This window comes from Notamacropus eugenii, chromosome 3 (assembly GCF_028372415.1).
Source record: "Notamacropus eugenii isolate mMacEug1 chromosome 3, mMacEug1.pri_v2, whole genome shotgun sequence".
NCBI classification, from domain to species: Eukaryota; Metazoa; Chordata; class Mammalia; order Diprotodontia; family Macropodidae; genus Notamacropus; species Notamacropus eugenii.
The window spans coordinates 218,630,484-218,644,969 of NC_092874.1; the positions used below are offsets into that span (position 1 = coordinate 218,630,484).

Here is a 14,486-nt window from a genome sequence, read left to right on the forward strand (position 1 = left end):
ATCCTAGCCAAAATAATCACAACAATTCTCATATCCATAATAACCTGAAGGATATACCTTCATGCCCTGCCTCCATAGCATTGACCTCTCACTGAAGGGAGCATATGAAGTGAACTGTAACAACAGAAGTTATCATATATACCATCAAGTTTTTTAGCTGCTTACTGCTGGGCTGTGCATTCTTACCTTCTGTGAAATGGCTTAGCAAAAACAATTTCAGCATTTTCACCCCTCTTTGTTCTTGCTTTCATTGCCTTTACCTCTGTTTCATTTGTTTCCTTGTCTTTACGGCACCATCTCTCACTCACCTAAATTGAATGAATGCATAATCCTTTAGTTGCTTCACTCATTCCAGTCTCCCAAACTGATAAAATGTTTTTTTCCATCTTCTTGGCAGAGATGCATACAAATAGCACATTCACCTTTTAGGAGCTGGCTCAAGCCTATCCAGACTGTGCCCCCATCTGTCCCTCATTCACAACTCTGTGATTTTCATACTCATGGTTCTTTCTGCTTGTCAACCCATCAGTGGCACAAATTGACATCTCTAAGGCCCTCTGTAATTTGAGAAATCCTTCAGGAATCTACTCCTTAGATTTACTCTTGGGAATAAATCCAACAAGAAGTCCATTACTGGGGACTGAGATGCAAATGCTGATGTTTTCCAGAGCAAATTTCGTTAATATTATATGGTTTAACAGCTTCCTGAGTTGCTTTGCACACAGAAAGCTACAAAAGTAAATACTCTATTTAGACCACTCAGGGGATCCATCATTAAGTACAGATCCTAAAGAGGCCTAGCTTTCCCCAATAATGGAACAAGTTAATCTTCAAACAGTTATAAGTCAATAAAAGGCTGCTGTCCAGAACACAATGAATCTAAAAGGGATCCCCTATCCAGTGGTTACATTAATTGTGTAGCCTAGTCTTTCCAAGACTGCCTTAATTTTTTATCAGATCTAATCCTTGGCTAGAATCAGCCATTTTGGTTCCCTATTGCTCTCTGTACTTATGTGTTTCCATGACTCCATATAAAATGGTATTTTTGTCCTAAACATCACTGAGAAATATGAGAGCAGTCTTTAAATTGTTGAAATGGTGCCAATGCATCTTCTTCACAAAATTCTTTTAAAACTTCAACACTTAGGTCACTGTGAGCAACTAAACCTGCAACATAAATTTCATCTAGTTTTTCAATTTTTTTTTAAAGCAACTTTCTGCAGTTTTTCGATTTTTTTTTTTTTAAAGCAACTTTCTGCAATAAATCAGCATCAAGTAATGTTTGGAAATGCTCAGAATGACTAAGTATAAAAGAAGTATCCAGAGGCTCTTTACCATTATTCTCATTAGCATATTTAGCAGCCACATTTCCAGACATCTCCCAGTGGTGGTAGTGCCACCACTAAATCCTGTCTGAAAGGATCAGGTTTTGGGAATTGCATGCCTGCTGCTTCCCATACACAGTACAAATGGAGCTGCTGACAGACCTCATTTTCCTAATCCTTATCCCTCTCAAACTCTGCAGCACCTGACACTGGCGACCACCTTCTCTCTTGACTCTCTTATCTCTTGAGTTTTCATGATGTATTCTCTTGAATTCTTCTACCTGTCATATTTCTCCTTTTCAGTTTCTTTTGATAGTTTATCATCCATATTATGATCCTTAACTGTAAGTTTTCCCTTGGGAACTGTTTTCAATCCACTTTAATTCTCTCTCTAATTTGGTCACCTTATTAGCTCTGGGGGCTTTATTTTTCATCTCTATGCAAATGATCCTCAAACCTCTAGTCTCTCCTAAGCTCCAGTAATACATCTCCAACTGCCGACTGGATATTTCAAACTGGTTGTTCAAAAGACATTTTAAACTCAACATGTCCAAAATGGAGTTCATCTTCCCCAACCATCTTTTTCCATATTATTATATATGATTCATTAATTTTATTATTGATAGCTTATTGTTTTGAGATTAGGTCTCAACATCTTGCTCAGGCTGCAGCTGCCACTCATGGATTGAGCCCCCTACTGATTAGCACAGAGACTTTGACTTGTTCCATTTCCAACCTGGGGTTGGCTTGCCACCTCCTTAAACAGTTAGGTGGTGTTGCCACTTCTAGGAGCTCACCATAATGATGCTGGACTTCATACGGATACCTAGTGCAGATTTTAGCCCTGCTGCAGCTCAGAACTCTCAAGCTCAAGTAATCCATCAGTTTCCTCCTCCCTAAGAGCAGGGATTGCCATGCATCATGAATAGTCATGCATCCCCATGCCTAAAGATATCTTTTGTTTTTATATCACCCAGAAAGTTCCTCCCTATCCAAGAAAATCATCCCTTTTTAAAAAAGAATGAAAAAAGAGAGAAATACTTATCAGCAAAACAAATCAATATAATAATGCCCAATATTATATGCAGGGTATGTAAAACAATCTAGATTACATTAGACAAGTCATAAAACTGAATGTACCTTTCTTTTGCCCTGGAAATAGCTTTACTAGGCATAAATCCACATGGAAGTCAAAGACCAAAATAAGACTTATGTATGCAAAAATATTAGTAGCAACACTTTTTGTGGTAACAAAGAACTGGAGACAAAGTGGGTGGCCGCTGACCGATGAATGGCTGAACATAGTGTGGCATAGGAATGAAATGGTCGTTTACTGTGCCAAAAAAAATGACAAAATATGAAAAATTCATAGAAACTTGGGAAAACTCGTATGAACTAAAGAGAAGAGAGGTCAAAACACTCAAACAATTTACCCAAGGACCACAATAATGTAAAGTAAAACAACACTAGAATGCCATCAGGTATCTTTTGTTTTTTTATATCACCTTCATTTCAATGCACCTCGTAGCTCACCCCACCCCTCCATCCCCCAACACACACACACACACACACACACACACACACACACACACGAAGCAATCCTTTGTATCACAGAATTTTTTTAAAAAGGGGGAAAATGCAGGTCAGCAAAACCAATCAACTGAGTCTAACAGTATATATAATATTTAATACCCACAGGTTCTCCATCTCTGTAAACTAGGGAAGGAAATGGATTTTTTCAACTCCGTCAAAGGCCAATCTTCTTGGTTATTATGATTACAAAGCTTTCATTTTTTTTTTTGTTCTTTCCATTAACATTGATGTATTCATGTTATGTACATATTCAATCAGTTAACAAGACTTTTTCATTCTGTCTCCACAATACATCTCACATTTGTCCCTTCTTCTCTATTCACATGGCCACCATTCTAGTTCAGGCCCTAATCACCACTCACTTGGATTATTGCAATAGCTTCCTAACTGGTCTCCCTACCTCAGGTTTCTCTCTTTCCCAGTCCTTTCTCACCATAGACAACAAAATTATTTTCCTAAAGCCCAGGTCTGACCATGTCACTTCCATATTCAATAAAACCTAATGGCTCACTACTGTCTCTGGGGTCAGATATGTTTCTTTGGTTGGTTTTTAAAGCCCTTTACAGCCTATCCTCAATATACCTTTCCAACTTTATTGTATATTATTCCCCTTCCCACATGGTATAGCCAAATTGGGTCTTCTCTCTGTTCCTTACATACAGCCTTCTGTTTCTATGTCCATGTCGGGAAGCTGCTCTTTCAACTCACCTCTGCCTCTTAGAAGCTCTCATTTCCTTCAGAACTCAGCTCAAACATCACCTTGCACATGAAGTCTTTCCTGATCCCTTCAGACACTTGTGTCTTATACTCCAAAATTACAAGGCATTTATTTTGTATACATTTTGCATTTAATAACATATGTACATGTAGCCTCCACCCCCCCCATCCTGTCTCAAGCCCCAAATTCAAGTCCCTGAATGCCCTTGAGTATGGGGGCTGTTTCATTTTTGTCTTTGTATCTCTAAAGCCTACTCAAATGCTCAGAACACGATGGGTGTTTAATAAATACTTGCTTATTGGCTGACTGCTTATTTCCCTGCATTGATTCATATTTTCCAGCATTGGCTCATATAAGTCTTCCTATGGTTCTCTGAATTCTTCATATTTATCATTTCTTATACCACAGTAATACTGCTTTATCTTCATTTACCACAAGCAACGCTTTGTTTAGCTGTTCTTTACCTAGCTAGCATCCTTTATTTTCAGTCCTTTGTTATCACAAGTACTGTTATAAATATTTTGGTGTATATGGAATCTTTATTTGGAGGTCTTTGACCTCTCTAATATATGTACCTAGCAGGGAGATCTCTGAGTATGAGTATCTTAGACACTTTTTAAAAAGTTACTTTTATTATTTTTAAAAATAATTCCAAATTGCCATCCAGAAAAGTTTATCTAGATTTAAGGACAGCATTTGACGTCCTTCTAGTGGAAAAGATGCAATGATGTGGAGTAGACAATAATATAGTGAGGTAGATTTGGAACTAGTTCAATTACCAAAAAAAAAATGGACATGAATGGGTAAATTTCAAGTAGGAGAAAAGTCTGTCTTGAAGTATCCCAGTGATATGTGGGTGGCCCTTACTCTTTAATTTTTTTGTCAATGATTTGTGTAATGGCTGATGTAACACACACACACACACACACACACACACACACACACACACACACACGTAGCAAATGACATAAACCTGGGAGGGATAGTTATTTCAAAACAATCTTAAAAGATTAGAATGTTGAGTTGAATATAAGAGAACATTTAATTGGGATAAAGGTAATCTTATACTTGTACTCAAAAGAAGCAACTTTACAAGCATAAGATGGGGGGAACGAATGTATTTTTTTCTAAAAGTTCTCTTACCTTTAATGTTACAACTCTTGCTTTGGGATTACAAAGAGATGGTCCTGCTGAAATATAATTAGCTGTCTCAATTTCGATGGGAAAATGCTTCTCACATTTCTCATCACTGTCCAGGGCACTTGGCCAATCAGTGCAGAAATCTGGCAATTTTAAAGTAAATTTATTTCAAATATGGTTATGTAGAGAACATGGAGACCCCACTAGACTCCAACTGTTTAGTTTACCAAACTGCAAAAATAAAAGAGTGACCTGGTTTGTAAAATAATTCCATATACATGATCTTATTTGATACTCATGAGATAATGTATTTAAAAGGCTTTGCAAACCTTAAAGTACTACAAAAATGATGATGAGGACAATGAAGTGAGAAAGCCAAAGGAATCGATGTTCTCCCCATTTAACCATGAAAATGAAGCTTGGGAAGATTCAATGACTTACTCATTGGGCAATGTTAATGGCAGAGCCCTGACCAGAACCTCCTGGCTCACAGTTCTGTGTTCTTTCAGCTAAAGAACTTCTCTTTGAGCTCTCACCCTCTGTTCATGGCCTTTCTTAATTTTTTCCTCATTCCTAGTCTTACGCTTCCTTTTCTCCCCACCACCCAGTCAATTACAGTCTAATACACAGTCAATTCAAGGACACAATTAATATTTACAAGACTGTGCGGGCATTTTGGGATAAAAACTAATTATAGTGAAAGGAGCATACAAGTATTATTTTACATGGCTTAGTTAACTTGGCAGAGGTTTAAAGCATCAAGAGCCTCTTCCAGGCACCTCCCTGTAATCATTTCCTTACCTTTCAAAGTTGAAATTCCAGCTACAGGCCAGATCTTCCCTTCAGAAAGGGTAGAACTTTGGAAAAAGTGTGTTTATTCTCTGTCCTTTTTTGTGCTACTTTCTGGATATGTTTGGCCTAGGGCCTAAACTACTGATCATAGCCAATGAGAAGTCAGAATCCCATAGTGAAAGCCTGCCCCAGACTGAGGTGAGAAGAGGACACCTTGCCTCTTGAAGTTCTGCTTTGTTCTGGTCTTTGCTCCTCAGGCTCTTCTAAAGGGTGGTTCCTTCTAGTCATTCCACTTGGTTATCAACTCAACTACATTTTATTTTTTACCATCCTTGAATTCAATTTCTCTCAAAAGCCATTCACAAATTCCCCCCTGGGTATAACCAGTCCACTAACTAAACCTGGACATCCTTGTCCCCTTGGAAGGTTCAAAATATTTCATTCTTGCTTCACTTAGCCTAAATATTGACTGTTCCTTGACAATTTCTTCAGTTTGTACTATGTTAAATTTTATTTAGTAATGCTACTCTCTAAATATTGTATTTTTCCTTTTCACATATGGGTTTTCTAAATCAACTAAACTGTTAGTTTCCTTAAGGCAGCATCATGATTTCTAATGCTTTTTATTCTTCACAGGGTCTAGAACACAACACTATAGTAAATAGTGGTTAATAAGAATGACAACAATAATAAGCACTTAGTGCTTTCAAGTTTTCCAAGTGTTTTCCAGACTTATACATTCAAGTGACCCTCACAACAACCCTAGGAGGTAGGTGCTATTATTATCCCCATTTTACAGGTGAGGAAACTAAGGTTGAGAGAGGATAAATGACTTGTCCAGGGTCACACAGCCAGCTAAGTATCAGAGGCAGGATTTGAATTCAAGTCTTTCTGACTCCAAGTCTCATCCTCTATCCCACTGTGCCATCTAGACCTCATCCAATAATTCATTAAATGCAACTATAAAGGACTGCTAAGAAGTATGAGAGAAATAATATCAAATCAAAAGAAAAGGAGAAGTTTAACAAAAATGAAGAAAAGCTAGAAGGTTCTACAATGTGTTACACTTACGAAATTTATATTTTTTGTACTGTTTACATAAACATTAAGGTCACTGTTTTCTTAAATAACCACTCACCTTTAAGAGCTGCACAGTGCTTTTTAATTGCTACAGGAGTCAAATGCAAGAAATTGGGAATCTGAAATTAATCCACATTCAAGAAAGTTAATAAAATATCTTTAAAAGATTTTTAAAGATTTGTGGAAACTAAAGCATACTACCTCAATGAATTTTCTGATAAACAACAATTTTTCTCCTACAAGATGCTCCCAATCTCTACTGTTTGGGTTAGGTCATTCAACCAAATCAGAACCTACCTGATACTCCCAACCTATCCCACAAGGTAATGGGGACAGACTTTATCAAATGCTTTGCTGAAATTCAGTTATTCTGTATCTACAGCATTCCTATGACTGATCAGTCTGGCAACCCTGGTAAAAAAGGAAAGATGGTAAATCTAGTACAGCTTTTTTTTGCCTTCTTTTGTGTAGAAATTATTCTATTAGATCAAACCATCAATAAACATTCTGAAGCAGTTAGAATACTGAGTGATACAAAGAGGCTCACCTGTGACCCACAACTGGCTTCTTCACAATGCCAATGCTGTAGCATATGGAACACTATCTGTGGAGCCAGTTTGGAACAAAGGAACCCAAACCCATCTTTCTCAACAGACACAGCCCAAATTGTTTCTGATTATTTGTAAAATTCAAAAGCACTTACAAACAGCAAAAACTTGTCCCCTAAGGGTACTCCAAAGAATGTCTCTCTGAGGGCAATTCCAAAAGAAATGTCTGAAAACTGTTTTCAGCAACGGCAGCATCACTTGAATAAAACATATGGTCTACCAAGGTGACAAATTACCTGAGAGATATGACAGATGGATCCCGGTATGTTGTTTTAAAAATGAAAACCTTGTTAAGTTGCAGTCACACCTGTTTTCACTACATATAGTGCTAATTATTGTTACATCCACCCGGTCCCTTGTTCAAGCTAATTTCCTATCTATTTCTATTCACAGGGACTGGACTTGTGATTTCACTATCTAGGGAAATCCCAGATGAAGCAACTCCCTCACCCACTGCAAGTCAGCAGCTTCTCTTCAGTTTAGAGTCCTTAGAGCACTTTCTACAGCATTGAGAGGTCAGGGTCACATGGTCAATATGTGTCAAAGGCAAGACTTGAACTCTACTATTCCAGTCTCTGAGGTCAGCTTTCTATCTACTATGCCATGCTTCTTTTCATTATTCATACTCTCCAATATGCATATACATGCAAAAAAATCTTATCAAACTCTCCTGTCATCAGGAGCATTTATAATTTTTTAGTTCTAATGTCATTTCCTTAGATTCCTTCAAACATTCCCTCTTAAAAAGTCAATCCAAAATTTTCCAGAACAATTACCATTAATTTTTCTCCACAGTTCATTTCCAGCATTCTCCTTCAGCCAACTTTTTTTCTAAGAGCCAAAAAGAATCTCATTTAACAATACTAACAACAACTCACATTTGCATAGTGCATTAAGTTTCATCACTATAACCCTGTGAGGTATATAGTACAAGTATTATTATCCCCACTTTATAAATGAGGAAACAGGCTATGAAATGTGAAATGACTTACTGAAGGTCACATAGGTATGAACTATTTAAAGCGAGATTCAATTCCAGCGCTTTCAATGCCAAGTACATGCTCTATGCTGGGCCACTTTAGTGGAATAACAGATGTAAGACTAGTTAGTTACATATAATATTTATAAGAAATGGTCTCCAATATCAATCACCTTAGTATCCTAGCCCCTTTACAAAAATAAAAAATCCTATGCCTCACATATCATTAAATAAAGGATCTGCTCATATATTATAGTTTTCTATTAACCAGATTATTAGTGTGGAACCTTGCACTGTTTCAGAACTGAAGAAGGTGGGGCTTGCTTGTCTCTTCAATACTCTACTGTCTTTCTAGAGGGTGAGAAAAAGGGAACTATCTGGACTGAGAGTAAAATTTTCATACTGTCTCTGATAAAACTTCTTAATTCTGCATACTTTATTTTTCTAGTCCCACGGCTAAAGCAATAGCTTTAGATAAGTATTTCAGGTAGCAACTCCATTTATTGAACTTGGATTCCTTTGGCCCTACCTCCCATAATTAAGAATGTATTGCATTTATTACATGGGCACATGTTAAAATTAAATGTGTGAATATTATACCTTAGTTCAGTTACTAAATGCAAGTGAAAATCGCTTTTTTTTCTTTTCTTTAACCAATAGAATTAAAATTCATTTTACCTTTAAAAGTTCTAGATTTCCTTCCTTGGCCATGGGCACCCCTTTTTCCACAGGATAGCCCATTCGAATAGGAAGAGGCACTGCCGAGGGTTTAAATGGTGCTGCAGCAGGGTAGACACTCATCCAGTCCTGATCAACTGTCATTTTTGTTGTCCTAGGATTTGGAACCTAAAGAATAAACATAAGTATTTAAACAAGGGTATATTTGTTCATGTTTCATTTTTTTTTTTAAGTAAAAAAAAGCAATAACAAAGTAAAGTGAAATATTTGCAATGGAGAGAAGTAAACTGAGTTTTAGTTTCAGGAATTTTGTGGAATAAGAGGTACCACATGCCTTTCTAAATCAATGTATCAGAATTCATCCATCCCACTGAGGAAAAATACTTCTTTTAAGTACATTTCCACTGTCTTCTCAAACCCTAAGCAGAGGGCTTCACTTTCACTCCCTTCTCCTCTCCACTCATTAATTCACACTATGGAAAACATATTTAGCAATTAGCTTGTTATAGCTTCCTTTACTTGAGGCAAGGAGGTCAATCCTCGAAGTAACCATATTATCAACAAATATGTAAACGTTTCGGTTTCCCAAAATTATTCCTTAAAAACTTATTGGTAAACATTACCTATATTGCTTACCTGTTTTCTGTGCTTTCCATTTTTTGGTGTTTTACTGCTTTCTGTTTTAACTAGAAGGCAAAATGAAGAATTTTTAAAATTCATTTTTTAATGTAGCTTAACTTTAACTATAAATTCATAATGGCAACTCAAAGTTACTTAATATTTAAAATTCAAGGGCAGCAGACACCAGTAAAGATGGTGAGTGAAATGAGGCAATGTAGCCAATTCCTCCCTAACCCATTACAACAAAGATTTTAGAAAGAGTATCAAATCAAGATATGATTGTGAAATCCAAGGAAAAGATCAGGAGTCATGTTTCTGGCTGAAATCAGCATAGGCAGACAGAGGTCTGAAGGCAGTGGGGACTGGATCTTGCCAGGAAGAGGTCAAGCAGAGCTTCCTAGCACCAAGACTGAATTGGAACCTATGACTATATGCTAGGATAAGAAGTAGTCCTCAAATCCAGCTGCGTTAAGTCTGATAGGGGGCAAGAACAGGTGTCAACTGGCAGCTCTGTGGCTTGTACCCCAGAGATGGGTCACAGATCCAACTGAAGAGGCAATCTAAACCTTAAAGGTGGAAGGTATGAGAGTAGGCAGTGGGCAAGGTAAAGGAAAAGCAGAAAGCAGCAGTTAGGTAATTTAGACCTCGGCATGAATTAATCAAAGTACTGTTATTAAAAGTGAAAAAGAATTCACAAGATTCAAGGAAATAATTAGAAACCATTTTACCCATCGACATGCCTTTAAAACTGAAACTTAGACTGAGGGCTCTGGGAAGACGGCAGAATAGGTCAGAAAATTCCAAGCTCTCAAGATTTTCCCTCACAAGAGTTAAAATAACACCTTGGAGCGAACAAAGAGTGGGTGGAGATTTATAAGAATGGGGCACTATAGGGGTTTTCCTGGGACAATGAGAGATGATCTGAAGAAAAATCCCAGGAAGATTTGTCTAGTGAAGAGTAAACACCTCCAGGATAGGGTAGGTTCCTTTTCAACACAAGAAGCAAGCCCTAGGGTTATTAGGTTTGGGAGGCTGCATCAGCCCCCAGGAATTTTTACACACCCACCCCCACCCCCAGTTAGTGGGGGTAGTTGGACATTTGAGTCTGGGAAGATAGAGAGAACCTTGGCAGATAAGGAAGGCCAGGTGGAGCTGTGCTGTGAAGAGTCCTGGGGGGGAAGGAACCAGCAGTGAGTGCAGAGCAAAGGGGCAGAAATAACTGAAGACCTGGGGTAAGAGGCACCATTTCCCATACCTCAGAGCCAGAGGTGATTACAAAAATCAAGCTGTTAAATCACAAAAAATGCACAGGCAAAGGAGAAAGGCTCCAACCATAGAAAGCTACTATGAGCATAGAGAAGACGGGGCTCATCTTCAGGCAAGGGTATTTTAGTAAAGAAACTGCTAAAGAGTAACGTCAAATGGTCACCAGCCCAAAAACAATTCACAGATATTTTTTTTAAACATTTTTTTTGGAAGGGGTAAGGCAAGGCAATTGGGGTCAAGTGACTTGCCCAAGGTCACACACCTGCCCCTACAGAAGATCTTAAAAAAAAAAAAAAGATTTTAAAAATCAAATGACAGATGGAGGAAAAACTAAAAAAATACATGAATAATTCAAGAAAAACAAGGTTATGAAAGGAAATTCAATCAACTAGAAAAGGAGATCCAGAATCGTAAGAAAATGACACCTTGAAAACTAGAATCGGGCCAGTGAAATTATGAGATCAAGAAATAATAAAACAAAATATGAATAATGCTCAAAGATAAAATATTAAAAGCATCAAGATTAAAACAATTTAAATATGATGGAGCCACAATGAGAATTACATAAGACCTAGCAGCAGAGACATTAAAGATATTATTGTCTTGGAACACAATATATCCAAAGGCAAAAGAACTGGGGCTCTGGCCAAAAATATCATACCTTGCAAAGTTAAGTATTATTCGGAATAAAAAAAATGGACATTTGATAAACTCTCAGACTTTGAAGACTTCATTAACAAAAATCCTGAACTTAACAGAAGATCTGACATACAAAACCAAGAAAAATATAAAGTATATACCAAAAGACTGATTATAAGGGACTGATAGATTAAACAGTCTTTTATACATGTAAAATGTATATCTAAAACTCTTATTAATAATTCGGTAGCTCAAAACAATGATTGGGGCAAACCTGACTATGATATTAATTTTAAAAGTAAAACCATTTAAGAATAGTTAAAAAGAGTAATTATTTTATGCAAATGAGGTACAAGAAGAATTGATATAGAGAAATTAGATGGGAGAGGAGGGCCGGTAGTTCTGGTAACCTACTTTCATCGGGAATGGGTTTAAGAGGGAATACACAGATATTTAGATATCTAGATAGATGCTTAGAAGAATATAAAAATCTTCTAAATTCAGAAAAAATAAACAGTATGGGCATAGGGAGGGGGAAAAGGACAAGAGAGGGGATCTTTAGAGGGGAAGGTGAGGAAACAGGTAACAAAGGGGAAGAGAAGGGTATTTGGATTTATGGGAATGGGAGGATAGGGGAGGGATCCTTGGAAGGGGGTTGGCAAGTAATAGGAGGGCAAGGTAGTGCAAGGTAGATAGAAGAGGCAGGAGGGATAGGAAACAAGAGATACGCACAAACATAAAAACCAAAGATCAGGTGTGGAATAGGTTCAGGAAAGTATGTCTATATATGTAGGCATATACGTAGATATATATGTACCTATAGGCATAGAACAACATGTCTAAACTTTATGCCTTGGAGGAGACGGTGGGCAACGGGAACAAAGAATAATGTAAAAAAGTGCACAGCAGAGAACAAAAGAACTCACAAGGACGCAAAGAAAAGATGGACAATTTTCAACATTAAGTATTTATCACACAGACTTTCTTGAAATGAAAATATATTATTACATAATTTGAATCCTCTCATGTTTTGCTATGCACATGACATTTGTTTTTTAATTTTGTATTTAAGTTTATGGTATTTTTTTTGTTTCTTTTCTCTATTCTGCATTTGTGTTGACTTTTCAGTTTAAAATACAATAAAAAAAATAAAACCAAAACTTAAAGGAAATGAGTGAATACTTACAAAAATATAAAACATCCAAATTAAGAGGCTAAAAACTGTATAATTTAAATAACCTAATCTCAGAAAAAGAGATTGAGCAAACCAAAAATGAATTCCCACCCACCCACCTCAAAAAAGAAAAAAGCAGGGACAGAGGAATTTGCAAAAGTATTCTGCCAAACATTCAAAAGACAAATAATTCCAGTGTTATTTAAACTGCATGCAAAAACACCAAATTCCTTCTATGATACAATCATATCAATACCTAAAAAAGGCCGTCAAAATAAAGAAACAAAATAGTAGACGAACATCCTCAACGAGTGCTGATGTACAGTTCTAAAATAAAAAATTATCAAGGAGGCTACAGCAACAGCAACACATTAAAAAGATTTTGCATAATAACCAGGATGTATTGGGGAAATTATAACATAATAAGCCAACAACAAAAATCACATTATATCAAGAGATACAGAAAGTTTTTGACAAAATACTCATTTCAGTTCAAAACACTACGAATAAATGGATCATTATTATAATGAACAACAGTAATGATAACTGCTAGCATATATAATGCTTTAAGGTTTGTAAAGCATTTTACAAATATTACCTCATTTGATTCTCACACCAACCCTAAGAGGTAGGTATTATTTATTATCCCCATTTCACAAATGAAAAAAATGAGGCAGACAGGAGTTACAGGACTAGCCCAGAATCTGAGGCTGTATTTGAAGTCAGGTCTTCCTGGTTCAGCACTCTAGTCACTGTACCAACTCAGCTGTTTCTATTTAATTTTGTAAGTAGTTTCTATCTAAACCAAGAGCCAGGATTAAACGTAACCAAGAGAAATCAAGAAGCATTTCCAAATAAGATAAGGAGTAAAGCAAGGATGTTCTTTTTTACCACTATTATTGGATAAAGTGACAGAAATGCAAGCTACAGGAATAAGACGAGAAAAAGAAGTCAAGCCAATAAGCACGGGCAAAGAGGAAACCAAATTATGGCTTTTTGTAGATATGATTAAAGAATACTAGACAGTCAACTAAAAATTAACTCCAGTAATTAATAACACCAGCAAAGTTTCCAGATATAAAATAAATCTGCATAAACTACCAGCATCTTTTTATTTCAACAGGAGAAAGATAAAATGAGAACTCTCACTTAAAGTAGCCACACAATGCATAAAACAGCGCATCAGTTTCTGATGTTGAACCACTTCACAGTGCCAAGGACTGGTGACAAGTATTTTCTTTTTTGGATCTTCAATAGATGTAGTTGCAGCATCGGCAGCAGTTACCTGGCTGCATCTCCATAAGACTTGCTTTCCAGGTTGATGGCTGAGGGTACAGGGCTGGAAATCTCACTATTTTCTTCAGCTCCAGATCCTGCAATGTCTCCATTCAAGTCTAACATAAGATGGTGCTCAAGGTGGTAGTAGTGGTTTGACTTGCCTGGCACATGCTGCCTCCTGTTTCTCCCTCAGGGTGCCTTGGTTGGCAATTGCTAAGGATGGTTTTCTCCTTTTCCATAGGAGTTGCTTCCTTCGATGATGCCTATTAAGATCAAGAATGAAGCAGGTAGTTGGGGGTTGGGTTGCCACTCCCAGCTCTCCTATGCTCATATTAGTTGGTCTGAAGCTGGTGGTAGTGACTGGGATGAGAACAGTGGGGAAAAGGGCCCTTTTTCCATAATTTCTTCTGTCAATGATGGCTGTGGGGGGGCCAGGCTAGAAGTAGGTCTTGATAGTTTGGGGGGCACGGATATTCTCAAGGCTCTGAGAGTAGCAGCTGGTTGGCAAGTTGGTGAAGATGGCTGGTCCCTTCTCCACAAGAGAGATGCTTCCCTGGAAGATGGCCATAAGGGCTAGGTCAGAAGCATGATTACT

The 14,486-nt window shown here is 37.2% G+C and overlaps 1 protein-coding gene and 1 pseudogene across 1 annotated transcript in view; both read right to left on the reverse strand.

Moving 5' to 3' along the window:
* The window catches only part of MRPS35 (mitochondrial ribosomal protein S35), a 36,251-nt gene that overhangs the window by 17,817 nt on the left and 3,948 nt on the right, over nt 1-14,486 (reverse strand). Inside the window, exons 2-5 of the mRNA XM_072654461.1 lie at nt 9,550-9,599; nt 8,914-9,081; nt 6,707-6,767; nt 4,780-4,919 (exon numbers count right to left, since the gene is read on the reverse strand). Coding sequence (XP_072510562.1) covers nt 4,780-4,919; nt 6,707-6,767; nt 8,914-9,081; nt 9,550-9,599 — 419 coding nt within the window. The remainder of the gene's footprint in view (nt 1-4,779; nt 4,920-6,706; nt 6,768-8,913; nt 9,082-9,549; nt 9,600-14,486) is intronic.
* Nucleotides 315-4,773, reverse strand: LOC140533966 (heterogeneous nuclear ribonucleoprotein Q pseudogene; annotated as a pseudogene).